At 43.6% G+C, this 27,607-nt stretch overlaps 1 protein-coding gene across 4 annotated transcripts in view; it reads right to left on the bottom strand.

Moving 5' to 3' along the window:
- tmem181 (transmembrane protein 181) overlaps positions 1-27,352 on the bottom strand; it is a 105,244-nt gene extending 77,892 nt beyond the window's left edge. The window contains exons 1-3 of one of the 4 annotated variants that reach the window (XM_052011390.1): positions 20,777-20,815; positions 19,891-19,986; positions 5,757-5,860 (exon numbers count right to left, since the gene is read on the bottom strand). In XM_052011390.1, coding sequence (XP_051867350.1) covers positions 5,757-5,850 — 94 coding nt within the window. In that variant the 5' untranslated portion in view covers positions 5,851-5,860; positions 19,891-19,986; positions 20,777-20,815. Of the gene's footprint in view, positions 1-5,756; positions 5,861-12,160; positions 12,232-19,890; positions 19,987-20,776; positions 20,819-27,087 lie in introns of those variants that run through there. The other 3 variants (XM_052011388.1, XM_052011389.1, XM_052011391.1) reach the window with 3 other exon arrangements.
- Between the last annotated feature and the right edge of the window lie 255 nt (positions 27,353-27,607).

Here is a 27,607-nt window from a genome sequence, read left to right as displayed (position 1 = left end):
TCCCAATCTCCGCTCTCCACACGCGGTGGAAAGAGTTCTGTGGGGGGAAGCCCAGCCGCGGGAAGATCCATAGCCACCCCGGCTCCAAGCCAGACACAGGGGGCGCCCCCAACCGCCGGACCACGTGGGCTGCCCTGCAAATACTGATATTGCCTCTGCCCCTCCCCCACCTGAAACAGTCTCCCCTGCACTCATGGCTCAGCTCCGGGACCTGCTGAGACAAGAAATAGCCCATCTCTGCCAGCAGGAACCTTCATCCGTGGGGTGGCAGGTCCCCGCCCCCACCCCCCTGCCACAGGATGAAGGCCAGGGGTCCCGGCGCATTTGTTCCACTGCCCTCTCCTGCCTGGAAGACCTGAGGCCACATATATCTGCAGCAATACACTGGGGAAAAGGGAATGTGCAGAGGTGGATGGCACTCATGGACACAGGTGCCCAATACACCATCATCCCGGGTAACCCCGCTGCGTGGAAGGGGCCACAGATGCAGATAGAGGGGTTGGGGGGGGGGGTTCCCTTTTGCCCGCGAGGGAAGTCAAGGTCCACATGGCTGTTGGGAACCAACCTCCTCGGACTGTAGCTGTCTTAACTGCAGATTTGCCTGAATGCATTCTGGGGATGGACAGTCCCTACACACCAACCAAGGCAAGTTCACTTTTGGAGTCGCCTGCGCTACAGTGGTGGTCAGGGCGGCCAAATGGGAACCGGTTGTTGTTCCCCCTCCCTCCAAGGTCGTCTGCAGTCAGCAGTATAGGGTGCCCGGGGAACATCAAGATAGTACAGAGGCTGTTCAAGCCTTGCTGCAGGAGGGAGTCATTAGGCACGCAGCCTCCCCTTTTAATAGCCCCGTCTGTAAAAAGAACGGGACACGGCGCATGACCGTGGACTACAGACGTTTCAACAAGGTTGCCCCCCCCCCTCGCTTCAGCTCCCCCTAGGGGTGGCAGCTACCCATTACATTAGACCCCCTCAGAAGGGAAAAGTTGTTGCGTGCGGTCCCGGGGACACTCGGTGGGTCACAATTCCGGGTCGAACTAACCTGTCCTGTCTCCATACCCGACACCTGACCCGCCGGGAATGCATTTGTTTCCCCCACTACAGTACGATGGCAATGCTCCTCCCCTCCATCCCACGCCCCCCCCCCCCCCACTGCTGACTGCAATGATTGACGAGGTGTCTGCTCAACCTTCCCTTGAAATTACCCACGGATCCGCCAGCACCTCCAAAGACGGAAACATAGAGGATATGGAACGGTTGAATCTACCCCTGAATCCCGGCACACGCCGTTGAAGCCTTGCCATCGATGATGATTCCCTTGGATGCTTGTAAGAATGGAGTGTTTATATGGACTCTCTTGTTTTTTATTAGTTTTCCTTTTATCTCTGTTGCATCTGTCGGGTTTGGTCTCTTGATGTTACGTGGTTTAGTCTCCCTGTTGTGCCTGTCAGGCTCGTTATATCCATGTTCTGGGGGGGGGGGGCTGAGTGGCAGTTCCTCATCATTTCCCCCACCACTGCACATTCCTTCCAGAGATTCTGAATGGGGTGGGTGTTTTAGGAGCTGGTATTTCCCTTCATACAATTTGACCTCCACGCGAGTCCCGACCCTCAGAGCATTCCACAGTTACTGAGCACGCCAAGGGAATGCTGGTGTAGACGCCAGGATGAGTACAGTTCCACTTTTTCAGTTGGCCATTGTGAGTTTGAGCAAGACTGGTGTCCAGGTGCCCCATAACCACTGCTGATGGTGCCGCTAAGCTGTGGCTCCGAACGGGACCCACTGGATCTCCAGCTCCAGTACCTACCCGTGGCTCCCCACGGGCTGGTACAGTTGCTGTCTTCCAGTGTTTGACAGTGCCCTGAATTCACACTCAATGACCGGGGGGAGCACCCAGCACACAGTGGGTACAGGGACAGCAGGGCCATCGCGGAGGCAGAGAGGCTCAAGAGGATAGCCTGCCAGCCCCCGTATTGCACGGCCAGAATGTCCCATGAGAAATGATGATGGCAGCGGAGCTGGTAACCTGGTGGAATCAGATGGCCCTGGATGATCCACTCGCTGAGAATGGTGGTACATGTGCAGTGATTACAGACGAGTACTGCACCTTTATCTCTGATAAATCCAGCAACCCCTCCAACCTGGCTGCCCACTTCAGGTGGCCAAAACTCAGAACCAAGGGACCAGCTCCTCCAGCACGACACCTTATGGGAAACAAGTGGCCGTTTGGGTCACTGGGGGATGTTGGGCTACTGTCACCCACAGGTCATTACCCTCCTTTTGTTTTTTTATGGTTTCTGTGTACCCTGATAGCTCCTCCCTTGACTAACATCTTGTCTAACCTCTGAGGGGTGGAATGTAGTGAGACAGCACATGGCTGTCACGTGACAGTAATGACACTGACCCCCGCTGACTGGAGGACAGCATTGCTCCTCTGATCGGAAGTGATACTACTGTCAATCAAGGTGCGGCTCCACCCATCCCTCAAGTGTGAGAGTACCTTTTGTCTCTGAACTTGCCTGACCATTGGCTCACAACAGTGAGGCTCCATCCAGCCTCCTAGCACCATGAAAAGGGCTGCAATCCCCTAGCCCTTCCTCTTTTGATGACCCCAGGAGTAGTGAGACAATGCTGCAGAGATCATTGGTAAAAGTGCAACACCATGTGGTTTGGGAGCATTTCACTTAGATTCCAGGCAGTCTTAGAGCCAATGCTAGTGTGGGTCAAGCATTGAAGTATTATATCCTGAAGTTGTACATTGTTATTGTGCTTGTGTGTATCAGTGTGTGCGCGTGAGTGTATCTTATCCCAGTTGCGATGTCCCCCTGCATGTTCGTGGTCTCCTGCTTGTATGTGAGTGTGTGTCTGTTCCCATCCATTCTGTCCCCACGTTTGCCTTTGTGTTTTGATATCCAAAGCTCGTGTCCAGAGTCCTTGATCCTTAAGACCAAAAAGAACCATTTCACACTACAATATACCACCAGACTCAAGGACAGCTTCTTTCCCACTGTGATAAGATTATTGAACAGTTCCCTTATGTGATGAGATGGACTCTTGACCTCACAATCTACCTTATGACCTTGCACCTTATTGTCTACCTGCAATGCTCTTCCTTTTAGCTGTGACACTTTACTCTGTACTCTGTTATTGCTTTTAGCTGTACTACCTCAATGCACTCTGTACTAACTCAATGTATCTGCTTTGTGTAATGAATTGATCTGTACGAATGGTATGCAAGACAAATTTTTCACTGCACCAAGTGACAATAATAAACCAATACCAGATACAGTGATGAATAGTTCTACACTGAATACATTCAGGACTGAGATGCTGGGCTTTGGAAGTGAAATGGGAAGGAAAACAGGGATAATCATCCAATTTGAACAAGGCAAGGTGCCATGAACAGCATGAAATCTTGTGGCATAGTGGCTGATAGGTGGCAGGGCAATGTTGTTAATGGGATGGGAGATGTACCATGCCTACCCACCTTCTGGCAGCTACACATCTTTCAAAACAAATCCAACTGCACAAAACATAACCCCAGTCTATTCTCAATTACCAAAGAACTTGAAGATATTGTCAACAGTGCTAACAAGCAGCACTCCCTCAATAATAACCTGCTCATTTAGTTTGAGTTATTTCAGGTGCATACAGATCATTACAGCTTTGATCCAAATAGGAGTGCCAAAAACAAGCCAGTGAGTATCCACCCTTTGGCATTTGACCAAGTGCAGCATCAAGGACCCCCAGCTACCATCAACATTTTAGTAACAACTGACATGCACAAACACTGGCTTGCTCTTTGCAGCGACTGAGTGATTCATCCATCTCCATCATCTAAAGACACAAGTCATCTATCTCCAACACTCAAGGCATAAAACATGCCCAGGTCTAGCAAATCATTTGATGTGTACACCAACTACCACCACAAGCATACATTCCCTCCACCAATGTGCAGTGCAGCACATCACCAAGGATCCTTTGATAGCTGCTGACAAATCCTCCAACTCTGTTATGAGCAGCAACTTCAAGTTTTCCCACATCACACACTATCTGGGTTCTATCAATATTGTTTTACCAAAATCTCGGAACTATTTAGCCAACAGCAATGCCTGCAGCAGGTTAAGGGCAATTAGGATGTGAATTTCTCTGGGGTTCAATGCATAAGTGAATTAATAACATATTAAAAAAAATCACAAAGACTATCTACTTTTACAATCTTACCCTGGACAGAGAAGGCGACAGAGCAGCTCATTTGGAATTTCTGACAATTCAAAGACAGTGGTCCAATTTAGCATGCATTTATCCAAGGTCTCTAATACTCGGCTCCTTCCTAGCTGTTAACATCTACCCAGATACCAGCACTGAGGACTCCTTTGGTGTTCAAATTTGCATAAAACTTTCCTCATTAATGTTTTCCAACTACAAGGATTACAAAGTCATCATTAACTTTATTGTTCTTAAATGGAATTGGTAAGTGCATTTCTATAATCATGGAACTCAGCTGCTTTCGTGTCCATTTCATTTTAGATTTTAAGATATAAAATTCATGGAATGTTACCTCAGTGGTATGCCATTGATCTGCCAATTGATAATTGTCCTTTTTTTATATAATGTAAATCTGTAGTTAAAAAAGATGTCTATAAATTGGCACATACTACATATAATATTCCTATTCAGTCTTGCTTATTTAACGTATAATTAACAGTTTATATTTTCAGTTAACTAAGTATTTGACCTGGTTCACCATTGTCCAATATCCCAGATCACTTTTTTGCTCAGATGTTTAAAACTTGGAAGGAAGTCTACTAAAACAATCTTATAGAGTCAGAGTCATACAGCTCAGAAATGGTCCAACTGGTCCAACTTCAGCCCAACTGGTCCATGCCAACCAAGATTCCCATCTAAGCTAGTCCCATTTGCCCACGTTTGGCCCATATCCCTTTAAACCTTTCCTATCCATGTACCTGTTGAAGTATCTTGTAAATGTTGTTAATGTACCTCCCTCAACCACTGCCTCTGGCAGCTCATTCCATATTCCTGACCATCCTCTGGGAGAAAAAGTTGCCATTCTGGTTCCTATTAAATCTTTTCCCTCTCACCTTAAACCCATGTCCTGATTCCCCAACCCTGGGAAAAAGACTATGTACATTCACCCTATCTACTTCCCTCATAATTTTATACACCTCTATAAGATTCTCATTCTCCTATGTTGCAATGAAAAAAGTCCCAACCTCTCTCCATAACTCAGTCCCTCGAGTCCTGGCAACATCCTCGTAAATCTCCTATGCACTCTTTCCAGCTTGATGGCATCTTTCTATAGCAGGGTGACAGAAACTGAACACATTATTCCAAATGCTGCCTCACCCAAATTTCACCCAAAATACACACTGTACAGGTAACCTCGCTGTGGACAATATTTTAATCTGATAATTCATAGTTTGGCACCAATGCAAAACAACATGAAAGCTGCTGGAATGTTGTAAAAATCCAATGGTTCACTAATATTCCCCAGAGAGGGAAGGACCTGCCACCTCTGCTCTACAATGCCAAGCAATGCAATTAAGACTAATCTCTCAGTGCAGTTGAGGGTTGATGTTAAACAATGCAGTACCAGTGTTCCCCACATTCTAAACCTATTTTAAGAAAACAAGCTGGCATTAAGTATAGAATCCCCCTACATGGCTATATGTTTGGGTTTTTTTTTCAAACCAACAGTAAGTCATACCAAATATCAAGTTACATCATTTCATACTCACCAGCTATCCCGATAAAAACTATAAGTCCAAAACAGATGAAAAACACGATGAACACGAGGACAAAGTGTCTCTTGGAGAGTGTATATAATCGCATTGGTGCTATTCTACAAAGGAGAGAATACAAATATCAATGCAATAAAAAAATCTGAACGTCTTAATTTTGAAGTCAACATGGACTAGTCAGAGCACATTTTTTGTCGCATTAGTGCAACAACATTTTATGTCATTAGGTAGTACAAATATGCAAACCATATTAATATTTAATAAATAATTAATAAGGGTTTTATTAAAGAAAGGAAAGAGTATACTTATATTCTTGTGAATCCAAAAATTCCCTTGAACTCTAAGAATGCATAACTCAAGATAAAATTTATTGCAATTAGAAATCCCCCTTTCAATCCAAGCAATAAACATTTCCCTTTTTTGAATCCAAACTGTTACAACTCAGCTCATTTTTAATTCTAGCTTCTTCCACATCCCAAATTCTACCAAGCTTATGAAGTCCCGCAAAAACATCAAAACAGTCAGTTGAAGTGCTGAAACCTACTTCAGTGTTAAATGGCATCCATTTTCTGTAAGTACAGTGCCTTCTTTATTTTAAACTTTCCAACCGATGAGTGAACACAACTTGGTACAAGTTAGGATAGGGTTAGCAGCGTTTTTTTTATTCACCTCTCATTTACTGAGGCTGGGATGAGTATTGCTGGTCAGGGATAAATTGGAATAGTCAAATCTAGAGATTATAACGGTGTTATGAGGATTTGAGTTGAGCTGTAAATAGAAATGGTTAGTGATAGCCATCACTAAGTAATGTGAAATGAAGCTCATCTGAAGATCAAATATGACAGCAAGGCTGAAAGTTTTCTGGTTTATGGAGAGCCTCACGATTCCCAGCTACAGTAAGTGCTTCAGGGATGGGGTTAGGCAGAAAGTGGGGTGGAGGGTAGGTTCAGGGAGATAATGGGTGGATGTTTTCCACTGCCTTCTATGGTGGAGAATTCCAAAAGTTCACCATCCCCTGGCTGAAGAACCTTGTGATCTCAGTCCTGTGATTGATCACTTGTTCTGGATTCCCCAGTCAATGGAAATATTTGTCTTGTATTTGTCTATTCCTGTTAAGACTTTATGGGTTTCTGATTCCTCTAAACTCCCTAGAATATAGGCCTGATGGACCCAATCTTTCATTATAGGGCAGCCCTGCCATCCCAAGAATCAGTGTCGTTAATTCTTCATGTTTCGCTTGCAGTCCCTCCATGGCAAGAACAACCCTCCTCAGATAAGGAGTCCAAAGCTCCAGGTGGGGTCACAACTGCAGCAAGACATCCTTGTTCCTGCACTCAAATCCTCTTACAAAGTAAAAACAGAAGACACTGAAAACCCTTAGTAGGTCAGGCAGCATCTGTAGACATTAACTGTTTTTCTTTCCACAGAAGCTGTCTGACCTATTGAATGCTTCGGTGTTTTCTGTTTTTGTTACAGATTTTTTTCCCACCTCTTACAAGCAAGACCATCCTAACTAGCAGCTGAATGGTTGCTTTAAGCATCTAGTGTACAAGGACACCCCAGTCTCCTAGCCCCTCCCTTTTCCCAATCTGTCACCATTCAGATAATCTGGATTAGAACCCAAGTGGATAATCTCACATTTATCCACATTAACTTGCACTGCCATGCCTTTGCCCACTCACCCAACTAAATTACACTGGAGTCTCTTTGCATCCTCCACAAAGCTCCCAATCTTCCCACCCCAGCTTTGTACCATCTGCAAACCCAGAAATGTTACATTTAGTTTTCCTCATCCAATTCATTGATAAACATTGTGAATAGTTGGGCCCAAATGCTGATCCCTGCAGCACCCACTAGTCACCGTCTCTATTTCCTGTCTCTATTTCCTGTCTCTATTTCCTGTCTCTATTTCCTGTCTCTATTTCCTGTCTCTATTTCCTGTCTCTATTTCCTGTCTCTATTTCCTGTCTCTATTTCCTGTCTCGCACTCAGCAAGACCGAGGAATTCATTGTGGACTTCAGGAAGGGGAAGTCAGGAAAACACGCACCAGTCCTCATTGAGGGGTTAGCAGTGGAAAGGGTGAGCAGCTTCAAGTTCCTGGGTGTCAACTTCTCAGAGGATCTATCTTGGGCCCAACACATTGATGCAATCACAAAGGAGGCACGCCAGCGGCTCTACTTCATTAAGAGTTTAAGGAGATTTGGTATCTCACCAAAGACTCTTGCAAATTGCTACAGATGTATGGTGTAGAGCATTCTAACTGGTCGCATCACCACCTGGTATGGATGCTCCAACACGCAGGATCAAAAGAGGTCGCATAGGGTTGTAGACTCAGCCAGCTCCATCACGGACACAACCCTCCCCGGCATCGAGGACATCTTCAAGAGGCAGTACCTCAAGAAGATGGCATCCATCATTAAGGACCCTCACCACCGGTGACGTGCCTTCTTCCTGTTACTACCATCGGGGAGGTGGTACAGGAGCCTGAAGACCCACACTCAATGATTCAGGAACAGCTTCTTCCCCTCCGCCATCAGATTTCTGAACGGTCCATGAACCTAAGAACACTACCTCGTTATTCCTCTTTTGCACTATTTATTTATTTTTATAACTTATAGTAATTTTTAATGTCTTGCACAGTACTGCTGCCACAAAACAAAATTTCATGACACATTTCAGTGATAATAAACCTGATTCTGATTCTGTCCGTCAAGCACTTCTCACTCTGTACCAGTACACAACCCTCAATCACATGTGCTTTAATTTTGTACACTGACTTCGTATGAGGGCCCTTGTCAAAAGCCTTTTGAAAGTTCAAATACACCACATCTGTTCAATACAGAGTCAAAAAACTACAGCAGATTTAGCAACTAAGAATCATGGGGCAATACAGCACTGAAAAAGGCCCTTTAGCCCACTGAACCTGCACCAATCACCAACTACAAGAGGGGCAATTTATAGTGGCCAATACTAACCTACCAGCCCACATCTTTGGGATCTGAGAAAACAGGGAGAATGTACACTACACTGACAGCACCAGAGGTCACGACTAAACCAGAGTCACTGCCAATGCTATTGCAGAGTGCCCAGTATCTGGAGTGTCTGAAGCTAACTTCTGTTCTGGACTTCTCTACCTAGAAGAACTAGATTGGTTTGATGAAAATGACCAGGAGGTCCAGAAACTAATTAACTGCAAAGGCAAGATATTCTCAATTGGAAACTCCATTGTGACTCAAGGCACCAAAGGTCAAGATACAGCAGATAACCCAGAACTGAAGGCGGAAAGAGAACAGGAGGACCGGCAACAGGCACAACACCAAATGCTCCTCAGCACTGAGAGCCAAGGATGAAAGTGAACATGTCAACAGCAGAGAGGCAGTCAGTCCTTGCTGACAAGAACACTTTGAAGATCTCCTCAGCCATGACCCTGTCCTTAACATAAGTGACATTGACTCTATCCAACAACGATCTATCTAGTTCAGTTTTACCACCACCCTGGCCAAAAAGTCATCATAAAGTCCACATGCCATTAACAAAACAAGCTCCCAAGAGTGCAGATTCGATTTAAAATTTAACAATCCTTGAAGCAACTGCTCTCTGACCAGCCCCATCCGAATTTTCTTGCTCAAGAAATTCAAACCAGTGGGTAAGAAAACACAGTGGATAATCTAGTTTAGAAAGACAGATTGCCTGGGATCATACACATATGCCTGCCTTAGCACAAATCACCCTTTCCCAGAAACACTGGTTACTTTAGTTGGACTGCATTACTAATTCTACAAATTACACTGCAGAAAATTTATACATTTCCATTTTAGTAAAATTCCTACCTTGCCTGAATGGCCTCAACCATTCAGAATGTCATAAAGATACAGTTAAAATGGTTTATAGGTGATTGAAAGGCACTGTTTAGCTAAGAACAAGGCGAAGCATATATCCATTCCCCTTTATACAACTTGAAACTGTTCCCTGTGATGTGCTAAAAAAGGTCTGCCTGGGACTGATCAACAAAGGGTGACACCCATTATGAGTAACATTCATGGAACTGTTAAGATTATACGCACATATAGGTTATTCAAATACCTGATGTTGCTAATACATTGTTTTACGGAAAAGTGTTCAGTAGCACCCAAAACAATTATTTCATTTCAATCAAGGGATCAAGACACCCAAGGTAATAGAGTTATATAGCAGGGAAGCAAGGCCCTTCAGCCCACCAAGTGCATGACAACTATCAGGCACCCACTTACACCAATCCCATTTTATTCTCTCCACATTCCCTTCAATTCCCCCCAGATTTCTTTCTTTCTTTTTCAATCTTTTTATTAGTTTTCAAATTAATACAGATTGATATATAGCATCAATATTTATACATGTAATACAAAGAGATCAGGATAACAATCATAGCATATATAATCATAAAGAACAATAAAATATAAAAAAAATGTAGATCCAACGATCTCTTAGTAAATGAATATAATATAAAAGAAAGGAAAGAGAAAGATTTATTATATAAATTTTAAAAAACCCAAATCAATAAAAAAAATTATAAACAATATAAACTAAACAAAAAAAAACTTTTCAAAAGAAAAACAACAAAAAAAAAAGAAAAAAAAACTGGGCTAAACTTTCTCAGTAGAAACAAAACAATATTATGTTGTCAAGTCCGTTCCTCCAAGTTGGAAAGTTATTGAAAGGGGATCTACATCATGTGAAAATATTGAATAAATGGACTCCAAATATCTTCAGATTTAAGCGAAGGATCAACAGTACCACTCCTAATTTTTTCCAAATTTAAACATGATATAGTTTAAGAAAACCATTGAAAAGTAGTAGGGGGTATTGGATCCTTCCATTTAAGCAAAATGGATCATTTGGCCATTAATGTAACAAAAGCAATCATACGGTTAGCGGAAGGAGATAAATGGCCAAACTCTATCCTTGGTAGTCCAAAAATTGCAGTGATAGGGTGAGGTTGTAAATCAATCTTCAATACATTTGAAATAATGTTAAAAATGTCTTTCCAATATTTTTCCAGAAGAGGACAGGACCAAAACATATGTGTCAAAGAAGCCACATTTGATTTACATCTATCACATATAGGATTTATATGGTTATAGAAATGAGCTAACTTATCTTTGGACATATGGGCCCTGTGGACTACCTTAACCTGTATCAACAAGTGTCTGGCACATATTGATGATGTATTGACTTACTGAAGAATTTTCTTCCAAGTCTCTATAGGTATAGATGTCTGGAGTTCACTTTCCCATTCATTCTTAATTTTGTCTAATGATTCTAGACGTATTTTTGTAATTAAATCATAAATTATCACTATCAAGCCCTTCTGATAAGGATTAAGACCTAAAATTTTTTCCGTAGTTTCAATTTTGTAAGGTGTCGGAAAAGAGGGTATAGTAGTTTTTTTTAAATTTCTAATCTGCAAATATCAAAAAAAGTGTGATCTAGGCAAATTATATTTATTAGACAATTGTTCAAAAGATAAAAAACAGTTATTACTAAATAGATCTCGAAAACATACTATTCCCTTCCTTTTCCATATTGAAAAAGCTGAGTCAGCTCTAGATGGATGAAAGAAAAAATTAGATTGAATGGGACTTGACAAATTAAATTTATTCAATCCAAAAAATTTACGAAATTGAAACCTTATTCGTATTGTATGTTTAGCAATTGGGTTAGTCGTATGTTTACTTAACTTGGTAAGTGCAAAAGGGAGAAAGCACCTAAAATAGAAACTAATGAAAAGTTAGGAACTGATTGTTGCTCAAGGCATACCCATTTGGGGCATTGAATTACATCAGAATCTTGTATCCAAAAAATTAAATATCTAATATTAATTGCCCAATAGTATAATTTAAAGTTAGGCAAGGACAAACCACCATCCTTTTTTAATTTTTGTAAATATTTGTAAAAACCTTGGGTTTTTATTCTGCCAAATATATGAACGAATTTTAGAATCAATTGTGTCAAAAAAAGATTTTGGGACAAAAATTGGAATCGCTTGAAATAAATATAAAAATTTTGGTAAAATATTCATCTTAATCACATTAATTCGGCCTACCAATGATAAAGACAGTGGAGACCACTTAATAAATAATTGTTTAACATGGTCAATTAAAGGCAATAGATTAGCTTTAAATAAGTCCTTATGTTTCTTGGTAATTTTAACACCTAAATAGATAAAATAGTCAGTTACCAATCTAAAAGGTAATTGGCTATAAATTGGGGTTTGCATATTCAATGGAAAAAGTTCGCTCTTATTAAGATTTAATCTATAGCCAGAAAAAGCACTAAACTGATCTAGTAGTGATAGTACTGCGGGAATAGATTCATCCGGATTAGAAATATAAAGTAACAGGTCATCGGCGTAGAGAGATACCTTATGAATCATCTGTCTGCGAGTAATGCCACGTACATTTGAAGAGTCCCGAAGTGCAATAGCCAAGGGTTCTAAAGCAATATCAAGTAATAAAGGGCTTAACGGGCAACCTTGTCTAGTACCTCGTCCAGTACCTCGTCCCCAGATTTTACTACTAAATTAACAATAACTAATTAACCTACATCACTTGGGATATGGAAGGAAACCAGAACACCCGAAGGAAACCTCATGCAGTCACAGGGAGAACGTGCAATCTCCACACTCAGATCAGGATTGAACCAGGACCCTCCCATTCACTGTATAAATCCTACACTGGTTTGATTTCCCAAAATGCAACACCTCAAACTTATTTGGATTGAATGCCACTTGCCAATCCTCAGCCCACTTACTCAGCTGCTCAAGATTCCGCAGTAATTTTTGATAACTTTCTTCACTGTCTACAATACCACCTATCATCCACAAACATGCCATGTATATTCTCATCCAAATCGTTTATATAAATAATGAACGACAAAGGTCCCAGCGGCACATCACTAAGCATAGGCCTCCAGTCCAAGAAAAAACCTTACATCATCACCCTCTGCTTCCTACCATTGAGCCAATTACAAATCCAGTTAGCCAGCTCTCCCTGGATCCCATGCAATCTAACCTTCCAGACTAGCCTGCCATGCAGGACTTTGCGAAAGGCCTTTCTATAGCCCATATAGACAACATCCACTTCTGCCCTCATCTATCCTCTTAGTCAGCTAACAGACACGATTTCCTACGCACAAAGGCGTGCTGACTATCCCTGATCAGACCTTGCCTATCCAGATGCTGGTAGATCCGGTCCTTTTGAATCCCCTCCAGTAACTTACCCACCACCGATGTCAGACTCACCAGCTAGTTCCCTGGCTCGTCTTTACTGCCCTTGTTAAATAACAGTACCACATTAGCCATCCTCCAGTCTTCCAGAATTTCACCTGTGGCTAAAGATGAAGCAAATATCTCTGCAAGGGCCTCCACAATTTCTTCTCTAGCTTCCCACCAAGTTCAAGGGTGCACTCAGTCGGGGCCTGGGGATTTATTCATCTTAATGTGCTTTAAGGCTGCCAATATCTCCTCTTTGGTAAGTCGTAGGTGGTATATTAGAAGCAAAAGGGTAACTAAGGAAGGAACAGGTCCCTCAGAGACCAAAGGGGTAATTATGTGCAGAGCCAAGGGATGAGCAAGATCCTAAATAAATACTTCTCATCTGTATTCACTAGGGAGAAGGACGTTGGGGCTGGAGAGTGAAGACAGGAGTACACCAAAATTCTGGACCACGTCTATATCAGGAAGGAGGAAGTGCTAGAAATATTGGAGCACATTGTGGTGGACAAATCCCGAAGGCCTGAGAGAATCTACCCCAGGATGCCAAGGGAAGCAAGGGAAGAGACTGCTGGGGCTCTGATACAGATTTTTGCATGGTGAGGTACCATAAGATTGGAAGATAGCTAACATTGTCCCCTTCTTCAGAAAGGGCAGTAGGGATAAGCTTAGAAACTACAGGCCAATGAGCCTTGCATCAGTGGTTGGGAAGTTGTTCAAGATTCTGAAGGACAGGATTTATGACTGATTAGGAGAAGTCAACCCAGCTTGCACAGGGGAGATCATGACTCACAAATCTGATTGAGTTTTTTGTTGAGGTAACCATGGAGAAGGCAGGGCAAAATTCGCTGGGTGATAGAAGGCAGAGGGTGTTTTTCTGACTGGAAATTTGTAACGTGTACCACAGGGATCAGTGCTGGGACCTTTATTGTTTGTAGAATATATATAAATGGTTTCTATGTGTACGATTAGGACATTTGCAGACAACACAGATTGGTGGCATTATGGATAGTGTAGAAGATTGCCAAAGGATACGACAGGATATAGATCAGCTGCAGATATGGGCTGAGAAATGGCAGATGTTTAATCTGGCTAAGTGTGAGGTGTGGCACTTTGGGAGATCAAATGTAAAGGGATAGTACACAGTTAATGACAGGACCCTTAACAGCACTGATTACAGAGGGATCTTGGGGTCCAAGTCCATAGCTCCCTGAAACTGGTGACACAGGTGGATATGGTAGTGAAAAAGGCATTTGGCATGCTTGCCTTCATAGGCCAAGGCATTGAGTACAAGAGTTTGGACATCATGTTGCAGTTGTACAAAACACCGGCTAGACTGCACAGAGTGTTGTGTACAGTTCTGGAAGGATGTGGTAGCAATAAAGAGAGCGTAGAAGAAATTCACCGGGACATTGCCTGGATTGGAGGGCTGTAGTTACAATTACAATGCTTGAAAGGTATTTGGACACATATTTGGATAGGAAATGAGTAGCAGGATACGGGCATAACGTGAGCAAATAGGATTAGCATAGATAGGCATCATAGTCGGCATGGATGAGGTGGGCTGTATGGGCCTATTTCTGTTCTGTTTCTGATCCACTGATAAACCACCACTCAATCCCCAACCAACAGGAGATACAGTAACCAAAGTATTTGGAGTGTTCTGAAGTTCACCAGAACCAATGGGTTTGATGAAAATGACCAGGATAGAACATAGAACAGTACAGCACAGGAACAGGCCCTTCAGCCCACGATGTCCACACCAAACATGATGCTGAATTAAACTAAGTCTCTTCTGCCTGTACATGATCCATATCCCTCCATTCTCTGCATATCTATCTAACAGCCTCTTAAACACCACTATTGTATATCCATGAATTAATTAACCACAAACACAGATTGCTCTTTGAAACTCCAATGTCAAGGGAAAAGGAACAGCTCTGTAGGCACAGGCCAGGTTCCGACAGAAAACCCATGAAAGGCAAGTAGAGGCAGGGAAGTCCAGCAACTCTCTGACAACCATGACATGCACAGATCCTTCAGCACTGTTGAGGCCATCCATGGCCCAAACATGCGTGTGCTCATCCTGCTCAAGGAGGAAAGAAAACCTATTAAGGCCAAATAGGCAGTCAGGGCCAGCTGGAAGGAAAACCTCAAAGGTCTCAACAGTGACTCTGACTATGAAGACAGTACCCTTGATTCCAACCCACAGCAAACTTTCTGGTTTCACTTCATCTCCCCCCCCACCGACCAAATAGATCACAAAGGCCACGTGCAAAATGAAAAACAACCTCAAGGGGGGGGGCAATATTCCTAAAATTCCAAAACTTGCCACAGACTTCAGTCACATGTTCATAACCCATGTCTGGGAAGATACTTTGTTATGGAACTAGAGAAACATCATAATCATGACCATCTTCAGGAGACAAATCTGATTGTGTTAACGACAGAGGCGTCTCTTTTCTGTGTGCCACAGTGAAGTCATTATATTTTGTTTTAAACAGTTGACCACGAAGTTAGATGAGGGCAGCACGGTAGACGTTGTCTGCAAGGCCTTTGACAAGTTACCACATGGCAGGCTTGTCTGCAAGGTTAGATCACATAGGATCCAACACAAGCTAGGCAATTGGGTACAAAAGTGGCTTGATGGTAGAAGACAGAGGATGGTGGTAGAGGGTTGTTTTTCATACTGGAGATTTGTGTACAGCGGTCCACCACAGGGACCGGTGCCAAGTTCACTGTTGTTCTTCATTTATAGGAACAATTTGGATGAGAATGTAGGTGGCATAGTTAGTAAGTTTGCAGATGACACTAAAATTAATGGTATAGTGGACAGTGAAGAAGGTTATCTAAGATTACAATGGGATCTTGATAAGATGGGCCAGTTGACCAAGAAATAGCACATAGAGCTTAATTTAGATAAGTGCGAGGTGTTGCATTTTGGTAAGGCAAACTAGAGCAGGACTTCCACAGTAAATAGTCAGACCCTGGGGAGTGTTGTAGAACAGGCAGACCTAGGGGTACAGGTACATAGTTCCTTTGAAGTGGTGACACAGATGGACAGGGTGGTGAAGAAAGCAATTGGCACAATTGCCTTTATCAGTCACGGCACTGAGTATAGAAGTTGGGACGTCACGTTACAGCTCTACAAGATATTGGTAAGGCCACAAATGGAGTACTGCGTACAGTTCAGGTCACCCTGCTATAGGAAACGTCATGAAACTGGAAAGGGTACAAAAGAGATTTGAGGATGTTACCAGGGCAAGGGGTTTTTTGTATTATAAGGAGAGGCTGGATAGGCTAGGACTGTTTTCCCTGGAGCACAGGAAGCTGAGGGGTGACCTTATAGAGGTTTATAAAATCATGAGGGGCATAGATAAGGTGGATGGTCACAGTCTTTTTCCCAGGGTAGGTCCAAAACTGGAAGGCATAGGTTTAAGGTGAGAAGGGGAAGATTTAAAAGGGACATGAAAGGCAACTTTTTCCATGCAAAGGGTGGTGGGTAAATGGAACGTGCTGCCAGAGGAAGTGGTAGAGTTGGGTACAATTACAACATTTAAAAGACATTTAGACAGGTATATGAATAGGTAAGGTTTAAAGTTTTTAGAACTAAAGTCGAGAGGTATTGTTGCAGCTATATAGGTCCCTGGTCAGACCCCACTTGGGGTATTGTGCTCAGTTCTGGTCGCCTCACTACAGGAAAGATGTGGAAGCCATAGAGAGGGTACAGAGGAGATTTACAAGGATGCTGCCTAGAATGCGGAGCATGTCTTATGAAAGCAGGCTGACAGAACTCGGCCTTTTCTCCTTGGAGCGACGGAGGATGAGGGGGGACCTGATAGAGGTATATAAGATGATGAGAGGTATTGATAGGGTAGATAGTCAGAGGCTTTTCCCCAGGGCTGAATTGGTGGCCACAAGAGGACATAGGTTTAAGGTGCTGGGGAGCAGATATAGAGGAGATGTCAGGGGTAAGTTTTTTTACTCAGAGAGTGGTGTGTGTGTGGAATGGGCTGCCAGAAACGGTGGTGGAAGCTGATACAATAGGGTCTTTCAAGAGACTGTTAGATAGGTACATGGAGCTGAGTAAAATAGAGGGCTATGGGTAAGCCTAGTAATTTCTAGGGTAGGGACATGTTCGGCACAGCTTTATGAGCCGAAGGGCCTGAATTGTGCTGTAGTTTTTCTTTGTTTCTAACTGAGATTTATGGGACAAAAGCAGACAAATGGGACAATGAGATCAGTTAGGCAACTTGGTGTGTATAGATGATTTGGGCTGAAGGGCCTGTTTTCCATGACTCCATGACCTATCAGCCCGTGGCTGAATGCGGTCTAGGTGTTGCTATCAGCATGTATGGACTGCTTTCAGTTGTTGAGCAGTTGCAAATGGAAAGCACTGTGAAATTATCATCCTGCATTTCTGATGGAACAAAGGTCACTGATGAACCAGCTGAACATTGGACCTTCAACTCGCTGCAGTGATATCCTGGGGCTGAGATAATTCCAATGATGAATGTGTTTTCTCTTTGATGCCCATTGACCAATTTTACCAAGGCTCTTTGATGCCACACTCAGTTAAATACTGCCTTGATGTCAAGGTCAATCACCCTCACCTCACCTCTGGAATTCAGCTCTTTGGTTCATGTCTCCACCAAGGGTGTAATGAGGTCTGGAGCCAAGTAATCCTGGCAAAACCCAAATTGGGCAGTTGTAAGTGGATTATTGGTAAGCACATATCACTAGACAGTACTGTTGATTACACCTTCCATGACCCTAAAAATGGAGAATGGACTTGGTGGTAATTGGATTTCCCTTGCATTTTGTTAACGGGACATACCTGGGCAATTTTCTGCACTCTAAGATAGATACAAAGCATTGAAATCAGTTACACATCTAACAAAGCTGTTTCAGTGCAGTTACAGAGTACACATCTTCTGTAGAGAAACAAAGGACTGCAGATGCTGGAATCTAAATAAAAAACACTATGATGCTGGAGGAACTCAGCAGGCCACGCAGCATCCGTGGAGTAATGCAGGTGGTCAATGTTTTGGGTCAGGACCCTTCTTCAGGACTGAAGATAGGAAAAGGGGAAGCCCAGTATATAGGAGGGAATATAGGAGCAGTATATAGGAGCAGTGATAGGTGGACAAAGGAAGGGAGGTGAGGGGGGTGGGCACAGGGTGGTGATAGGTAGATGCAGGTAAGAGATAGTGATAGGCAGGTGTGGGGGAGGAGGGGAGAGCAGATCCACCGGGGGATGGGTCAACAGTAAGAAGGAGAAAAGGGGTGGGGGGTAGAAAAAAAAGAGATAGGCTAGGAAAGCGAAGAAAAGAAGAGGCATGGTGGGTGTGGGGGTTACTTAAAGTGGGAGAATTCAATGTTCATGCCATTAGACTGCAAGGTTCCAAGACAGAAAATGAGGTGGTGTTGACAGGCTTCAATGACATTTGGGTCTTTGGGAGGAAGCTGAGATGAACCATTCACTCAGTACTTCTGGGTGAACATAAATGTAAAACCTATCTTTAACACTCAGGGCTGTCACCTCCTCTGCCCATGGTGAAGGGCAGGTATGTTCTTTGAGCATCTTCTCCCATTAGCTGTTTAATTGACTAACATGCCTGGATGTGGTAGAACTGCAGTATTTTGAACTTATCCATTGGTTGTTGGGTCAATTACTCTTCATTTGGAGTATTGTGTACAGTTCTGATCACCACACTACAGGAAGGATGTGGTAGCAGTAAAGATTCAATAGGATATTTCCTGCCTGGAATGAAGGGCTGTATTTAGGAGGGAAGATTGGATAGGCTGGGTTTATTCTCACTGGAACAGAGGAGGCCGAGTAATGACCTCAGAGGTTTATAAAATTGTAAAGAACATAGACAGAGTTCCCCTCCCCACCCCACAACGGCAAGGGAGTCTAGAACTAGAGGGCACAGATTTAAGGTGAGAGGAGGGAAATGTATAGGAGATCCAAGGGACAGGATTTTCCCACACAGAGAGTGGTGGTTAACTGGAATGAGGTGCCAGAGGAGATGGTAGAGGCAAACACAATTACAATGTTTAAAAGGCATTTGGACAGGAATATGGGCCTAACGCAGGCAAATGAGATTAGGCATCACAGTCAGCATGGACAAGATGGGCTGAAAGGGCCCATATTTGTGCAGTACAATTCTATGAAATCCTGTGGTGCAACTTCTTCAGGCAGTTTTTCATTTGTCTAGTTCTGTCTTCTACACTCCACATTGAACCTAGGTAATACGATAATGTGATCAAGACTGAACAAATGTATCCCCATAAAAAAGGTTCCATACAAACCTGAATTTCACATATGTTACCCTTTCTGTAAAAATTAAATGTGACCGCAGTTTTCCTATCAGTGTTAATAACTACAACATCTAATAAGGTGATCTAATAAGGCCACTAACTTCAACCTTTGATCCACTGGATATCTTCTCATCAATATTACGCAGTAGGCAAGATACATTCATATTATTCGGCAAAAACTGATAATCACTACCAACACCAGACACCAAACTGAGAGTCAATCATGGGTTCATAGTGTCTTGCACATTATTGAACATTCAGGAGGAGTGTTAATCACTGAACTTTAAACTTTAGCAAGATTTTACAAAGCTGCCTCTCAGCCAACCTTAAAACTTATTTGGAGTTTTTCAGCTACCAAGGAACATACAGTATGGCAGAGTTACATCTCATTGAATAGTGAAGCATAGCTAAAGGGCCCAACAGTATACTTCAAAACCTTATAAACTGTGTCCTAATTTCAGAAATCAACAAAGTGTAACAGCTTGGTGGAGAGGCTGGGAGGAATTCAAGTTCGCTGATTCAGCACAGACAAATAACACCACTTTAAGTTTGTTTACCGATGATGCCTTTGTGGCAGAGACCACACATTAACTTTTACTGCAGCACCTCAGAGTAACTCCTTGTCTTCCAGCAGTGGAAAGCACAAGCTCTCACTGTAATACAAAAGTTTGGTTAGGCCACACTTGGAGTATTGCGTGCAATTCTTGTCACCCCCATTACAGGAAGAATGTGGAGGCTTTGGAGAGGGTGCAGAAGAGATTTACCACGATGCTGCCTGGTTTAGAGGGTAGGAGCTAAACGGAGAGGTTGGACAAACTTGGGTTGTTTCTCTGGAATGTCAGAGGCTGAAGGGAGACCTGATAGAAGTTCATTAAATTATGAGAGGCATAGATAAATCGGAGTCTTTTTTCCTGGTGTACAAATGTCAAGTACTATAGGACATGCATTTAAAGTGAGGGGGGGTAAAGTTTAAAGATGATATGTGGGGCATTTTCTTTACACACATAGAGCGGTGGGTGCTTGGAATGCGCTGCCGGGGTGGTAGTGGAAGCAAATGTGACAGAGGCGTCTAAGAGGACAGAGAATGTGCAGAGAATGGATGGATATGGACGCAGGCAGAAGCGATTTAGTTTAGTTCGGCACGGACATCGTGAGCTGACGGGCCTGTTCCTGTGCTGTACTGCTCTGTGTTGTGACCGAGGCCGGCCAGCCGGCCTGCCCCCGGACCTGCACACCAGGAACCTTCCGGCCGGCCCTGGCTTTACCCTACCGCCCCTCGGTGGTTTAATGTCCCGCCCAACTTCCACACGCCGGCAGCTCACGGAACATGGAGCTCCAGCCTCCCCCACCGGCCCTGTGCGCTCCACCGGCCCCGGCCCCGTGCGCTCCACCGGCCCCGGCCCCGGCCCCGACACTCACAACCCCACGGCCCCCGACACTCACAGCTCCATGACTCCTGGTTCCGCGGCCCCACCCCGGCAACCGCCACCTCACACACAGTGCATGACGTCACGCGCGAGCTCACACCGGTCAGGTGTGTAGAGAGTGATGAGGTACTGCTTCAGGTGTCTGCAGAGAGACGGAGGGGAGGTAGTACTTCAGGTGACTATTTAGCCTGGCCTGAGGTGTGCAGAGAGTGATGAGGTACTGCTTCAGGTGTCTGCAGAGAGACGGAGGGGAGGTAGTGCTTCTAGCTGACTGCCCAGCCTGGCCTGAGGTATGCAGAGAGTGATGAGGTATTGCTTCAGGTGTCTGCAGAGAGACGGAGGGGAGGTAGTCCTTCAGGTGACTGCCCAGCCTGGCCTGAGGTGTGCAGAGGTAGAGGAGGAGCCAAGTCAATGCCACTCAGCAGGCACGTTGGTGGAAATGAAAGCACGTAATGCAGGAGACGCTTAGCAGATCAGGCAGTGCCTGAGGACAGTGAGAGAAGAGAGAAAAAACGGTATCCAGAGTGTATTGGGTTCTGAGAAGCTTCTGATAACCAACTTTAGGAGGGTAGAATAACTTAGGCCTCCAGCTAACTTATTGATCTGCTGGAGGACATATGGGCATTCAGAGGCCTTCTGCAAGCCACTATCCATGACCCACCATTCATTTCATTGCAAGCTGCAATGAAAGCTGAGATCAAGGTCACCAGACTCTGCAAGGTGTGAGGCACCACGTGAGACAGGATAGGTTACAGGGAAATAAGTGGAAGAATGCATTAATGGGATTGCTGAGTTCTGGCAGTGACTCATTGGGCTGAATCCTAACAGCCCCTTGGGTCTGTGTGTCCTATGTTGTGAGGAAAGATGAAATACTAGACTCCACAGGTTGTTGGCTGGAACTGTCCTTCTCATCACTAACTCCTGGGAATCTTTGTCCCATGACTGCTCAAAATGGAGAAGAAGCATTTGGGATGGCATTGAGAACTCTGAATCCATGCATAAAGAGCATACAGAAACCCTGTATGCTCTTTATGCATACACACCACCTGATAAACTAATGCCTGCACTGTAAAGTGCCTCCTGCTCCATCTATTGAAAGGTCTGTTGTTCCCATATTGGTCTCATCAGCCATCTCAGAAGCAACAAAACTGGAGTGGAATCCAGTTACCCTTGATCCCAAGGGACTGTCTCAGAAAAAGTGTGCTGCTGAGAGTGAAGGTTGGATCTAAGTGTCAAAATATGGAAATATTCAACAGCCAACATCCAAGGAGAAGGAACCAGTTAACATTTCAAGTGGCTGATCTTTCATCAGAGCTGGTGTGTACTTTCTGCTTTCATTTCAGTGTCTCAGTATTTGGCCTTTGTATGCATCTATCTTCAACTCCTGCTCAGTAACTGCATTAATATTGTCACCCTCGAGTCTGAGCTCAGATCTGAAAGTATCACCTCCAACCATGACTTGGATCATTCCATTCACATTCCCTTCTAGTCGCCAGCAAGAATAGGAGAGATGAGGAAGTGATCTAAAATACAAATTTGTGCAACTGAAACAACAGAGGATTAATACTTTAATAAAAAGTGACGCATCCATGAACAAATCCTGGTACAACTGCAAAGCTTTCTTCTTATTCAGCTTCTTCCATGATCAACCTATGTGACTTCAGCTGAGGGGTTCAGATTCCAGCACTTACTCCAGAGGTACCCTTATCCAACAACCTTGTATTAGAGTTAAGAAGCTGTACAACACAGAACTAAACTATCACAACACAGAAATAGAGCCTACCACATCTATGCCAACCCTTTCGCCCATCTACATTAATCTAATTTTCCCATATTTGGACCGTATCTTTCTGTGCCTTAAATCCTTCTATTCAAGTGCTTGTCTAAATGTTTCTTAAAGGTAGTGATGGTACTGAATCCACCACCTCCTCTGGCAGTGAGTTCCAGATACATCTCCCCTCTTCCAGTCCAGATGAAGAGTCTCAACCTGAGACATCAACTGTCTATTTCCCTCCATAGATGCTGCCTGACTCCCTGAATTCCTCCATCGCTCTGTGTGTTGCTCCAGATTCCAGCATCTGCAGTCTCTTGCATCTCCTCTCTGTAAAAAAAATCTTTCCCTATAAATCCCCTATAAAACTCCTTCCACTCACCTTAAATCTTGTTTTTGATGCCACTAGCATAGGAAAAGAATTCTGACTATATTTCTTCTCTATGCCTCTCATAATTTTATACGGCTCTATCAGGTCACCCCACAGCCTCCAGCGAAAACAATTCCATCTTATCCAATCGCTCCCCATAACTAAATTCCTTCAATCCAGGCAACATCCTGGTGAATCTCCACTACACTCTCTCCAGCGCAATCTTATCCTTCCTAGAGTGACCAGAATTGCAACAATACTCCAAGTGCAGTCTAACCAGTGTTTTGTAAAGTTGCAACGTAACATCCCAATTCTTTATTCTATGCCCCGATATATGAAGGCAAACTGGCCTTATGCCTCCTTCACCATCCTATCTACCAATTTTGTTACTTTCAGGGAACAATCAACTTGAACTCCAAGGCAACCCTGTTCATGATCATTCCTTAGTGCCCTACCATTTACTGTATACGTCCTACCAGTATCTGACTTCCCAAAATGTATCACCTCACATTTGTTGGGATTAAATTCCATCCACCAGTGCACTGCCTCTGATCTACATCATGCTGTACGGCCTTAGACAACCTTCCTTGCTATCCATAACACCAACAATTTTTATGTCATCTATAAACTTACCTCTTACATTTTTACCCAAGTGGTTAATATACATCACAAACAACAAGACTACCAGCACCGATCCCTGTGAAACACCACTGGTCACAGGCTTCCAAATCAGAAAATCATCCTTCCACCACTCCCCTCTGTCTCCTATCACCAAGCCAATTTTGGATCCAATTATCCAGCTCACCTTGGGCCCCTTGTGCCTTCAACTTCTGGAGCAGCCTACCATGCAGGCTTGTCAAATACCTTAGTAAGGTCCATGTAGATAACATCTATCATCCTACCTCAAAAAACTCCATCAAATTAGGCAGGATTTCCCCTGCACAAAGCCATGCTGACTATCCCAAATCAGCCCTTTCAAATGTACATAAATCCTAGCCCTTTGAACTTCTGTCCAATAATTTTAGTTAGGATTAGTTTAGTTAGGCAGTTAATTACTAGCTTAATTAGTTCAGCACAACATCATGGGTTGAAGGACCTGTTCCTGTGCTGTACTGTTCTGTGTTCTAATTTCCCCACCACAGATGTAAGGCTCACCGGCCTGCAATTACCTGATTTATCCCTGCTGCCCTTCATAAATAAAGAAACAATATTAGCTATTCTCCAGTCTTCTAGTACCTCTCCTACAGCTTATGAAGATGCAAAGATCACTGAGAGGGCCTATCTCCTCCCTTGTTTCCCATAGCATTCTGGAATAGATCTCATGTGGCCCCGGGGATTTATCAACCCTTTATGCATTCTATGACATCTAACACTTCCCAGTTCTCAATTCTTACCTGCTCCAGATTACCCACAGACCACTACCTGAACTCACTACCTTCCACATCCTTCTCCTTGGTGAATACATTTGAAGTCTTCACTTATGACCTCACACATAGATTACCCCTTTGTTCCTTCCCTGGCCACCTTCATGCTCCTGACATACTTGTCCTGGGATTCTTCCTAATCTTACTTACCAGGGATATTTTACTGCCCCTCTTTGCTCTCCTAATTTCTTTCTCAAGTTCTCTCCTGCACCCTCTATATTGCTCAATCCCAGTTGCTATACTTGTCTTATGCTTCCTTTTTTATCCTGATCAAACCCACAATATCCTTTGTCATCCAAGGTTCCATAATCATACCAGTTTTACCTTTCATCCTTACTGGAACATGCTGGCCCTGAATTCTTACTAACTCTTTTTTGAAAGACTCCTACTTCTCAGCCGTCATTTTATCCACAAGCATCTACTCTTGATCTACTTTCGCCAGGTCCTTTCTTGTGCTATTGAAATCAGCCACCTCCTAATTTAAGATCTCAACCTGAGGACCAACCTGATCCCTTTCCATAACTACCTTGAAATTTTCAGAATTATGGTCACTGTTCCCAAAGTGTGGCCTCACCGACACTTCCACCATTAGCAAGATAGTCCACTATTCTGCTCTCATGGGATACCTTGTCAAAGCCTGCTCCACATAGAATAGTACAGCAACAGGCCCTTCAGCCCACACTGTCTGTGTTGACCATGATACCAAATTAAACTAAACCCATCTGTATGCACATGATCCATATCCCCCCATCCCCTGCATGTTCATGTGCCTGCTACAGAGGGGATGGTTCAGTCATCTGCAGGGAAGGTAGCGTTCTGACAAGAGGGGGAAGGCAGAGCAAGGGATGAGAAGCTGGAGTGCTTTCACTGGAGAGTTCACTCTTCCTCTTGCCATCATCACTCCCTTGAACCAGCTGCAATTCATTACTGCCATTCTGTTTGAAACCATTTGGTGCAGATCAGTCCAGTGTTGTAACACCAAGTTTAAAGTAACGGCCTATTTTATGGTGGCATACACATTGTCCGTCCCCCCCCCTCCACCCCTGGGTGAATGGACACAGTCATGGCATGTATGGGCATTTGACTGCAGTGTTTAAGGGCAATTAGGTGCAGGCCCCTCTATGGAAGATGATGTCCTGGAACAGTAGCCAGTTCATGCTCAAGGTGGATCCAACGTTTGCCCTGTATCTGTGATAAGCGTGCCTGGGAGGTCTTTCAGTTGTGTTGCTCATTTATCCCTCCTTTTATCAGTGTTCAATCCATCAAAATAGAGTGTATGCCTCTATGTGATCCATTATTAAATTTATCATCAGAAACATTTACAAATTGTTTGAACCCCTTTGACAGTATTGAGCAGTGTAAAAGGCTGTCAGGATAGTGTTGGGTGCTCTGGATCTGCCACCTGAGGCTGAGGCAGCCGTGTGGACCACCCTGCTTCTTGTGGCAGCCAGGCTTCCACATGACTGGACCTTCAGGGCTGCAAAAAAATAGGTGTAGTGGTGGACAAAGCGGAGAGGGGAGGGAGTAGGCAGCCTGAGCAGCGAGCCAGATAAGCATAATTTGGACCATTGCCTGGACAAGACAGTGTAGAAGGGATTGATATAAATTCATACCACATTTATGAGTGAATATGCAACTGTACTCAGTTTTTCTGACTTGCTTAGACCAGTAGAAGGCACTGAATCAATGAACTATGCCCCTCAGTGGACCTCCTGGGATCTCCTTCTAGTGTCAGCTTCTTTCTGTCAGTGCTAGAGAAAGAGTATCTCTCACTGTAAACCAAGGTGTTGACATTATGCATCTGGAATCCATTCTCATGGTTCCCTCTCTCTTCTGGAGAACTTCAATCTCCTCCAAATTCCACATTAGGACATGCCTTTAAATACTAAAGGTGGGTTCATGATAGGTGGGTTTTATCAAGCCCACAACCACACTGAGGATGACAATTCAGAATTGAAATGCTGTTGAAGAGGCTGCGTTAAAAAGTTATAGATAAATGCCTTAAAGTTTTCTTCTGGGTTTCCTAAGGCATATTGGAACCAACTCTTCTCCCCTACTCCTTAACTCCCCTCTCCCAATGGTCGAAAACCTGGCTCAATGATTTGGGTCAATTCATAGAACCAGTCGATTTCCTTCCAGCAGTTTGTTTTGCAGAACATTAAATATTTGAAATACATTCACCACTGTATGACACTTGAAGTGACAACATTCCTCAGTTGCCAAGATTCTACCAAGGTTTGTTTATCTGTTTTTAATCATTCATTTAAGTACCTCCTAATATATCCATATTTATAACACATATTTGCCAATTCATTGATTATTCATAATCCACAATTTTGTTTTTTCTTTTCAGCCTTGTGAGAATCACAGCAACCGAGTCACTGAAATGATAATTTCAAGCACATTCGGGAAGAACTGCTCCATGCTTAAGTACAGATACTGTCTTGCTTGGAATCTCTGCTGTTGTCTTCTTAAATATATGCAGCCTAACCATTCTGTTCATTATACATTCCACCAGGAGGCAAGGCCTAATGGGTCGCAGCTTCATCACCACTGAAATCAAGGCCGGCTCAGAATCTACAGCAATCCACAACCCCTTTGTTATTTCTGTGATGTGTTTCCAGAACAGTGGGTGGAAAATGCTGCAGTTTGCCTCACCCTCTAGGTAACGTCAGATTTAAAGACATGCTCCATTACTGACCTCTAAACAACAGCTTGGAAGCTTAAGTACATGGTTAAATATAAATATCTTTCCTACCTACCTATAGTACCGATCATCTTTGTATGGAGTCAGTTCATCCTTTAAATCCATGTAGGCACCTTTCACCTTCTTGTAGAAATATTTCAGTTCCTTGTAGAGAGGATTTTCAAAAGAAGGATATTCTGCATCCATAGCTTGTAGCTTCTAGTACATCAGCAATCCTCTTTCAGCTTTTATAACCTTTGGAAACAATGAATATGAAGTCATCAGGATCCAAGGAAACATCGCCTTTATTCTTTGTGATGAAAGCAGATCAGCTGGCCTTTTGTTCAGAAGTGATGATGATGTTGGGTGGTAAAACATACAGAGCCATCTGTGCATCGATGAGATACAGGCTGCAATTCCAGCAGCTCAGTGATACATACAGTGAGCAGGCAGATTAACCCTTTCCATCCATCCTCACCTCACTGCCTGCCTGAAAGCAGCACTTCCATTGATCTCCAAGAGGGCAGTATTTGAACTGCAAGTACAAATTTATCACCTTGCTATATGTTTAAAAACCAGCTGATCAGACTTCAGGA

This window comes from Pristis pectinata, chromosome 3 (genome assembly GCF_009764475.1).
Source record: "Pristis pectinata isolate sPriPec2 chromosome 3, sPriPec2.1.pri, whole genome shotgun sequence".
Classification (NCBI taxonomy): Eukaryota; Metazoa; Chordata; class Chondrichthyes; order Rhinopristiformes; family Pristidae; genus Pristis; species Pristis pectinata.
Note: the sequence above shows the minus strand (reverse complement) of the source record. Positions and strands in the feature narration are given on the sequence as shown.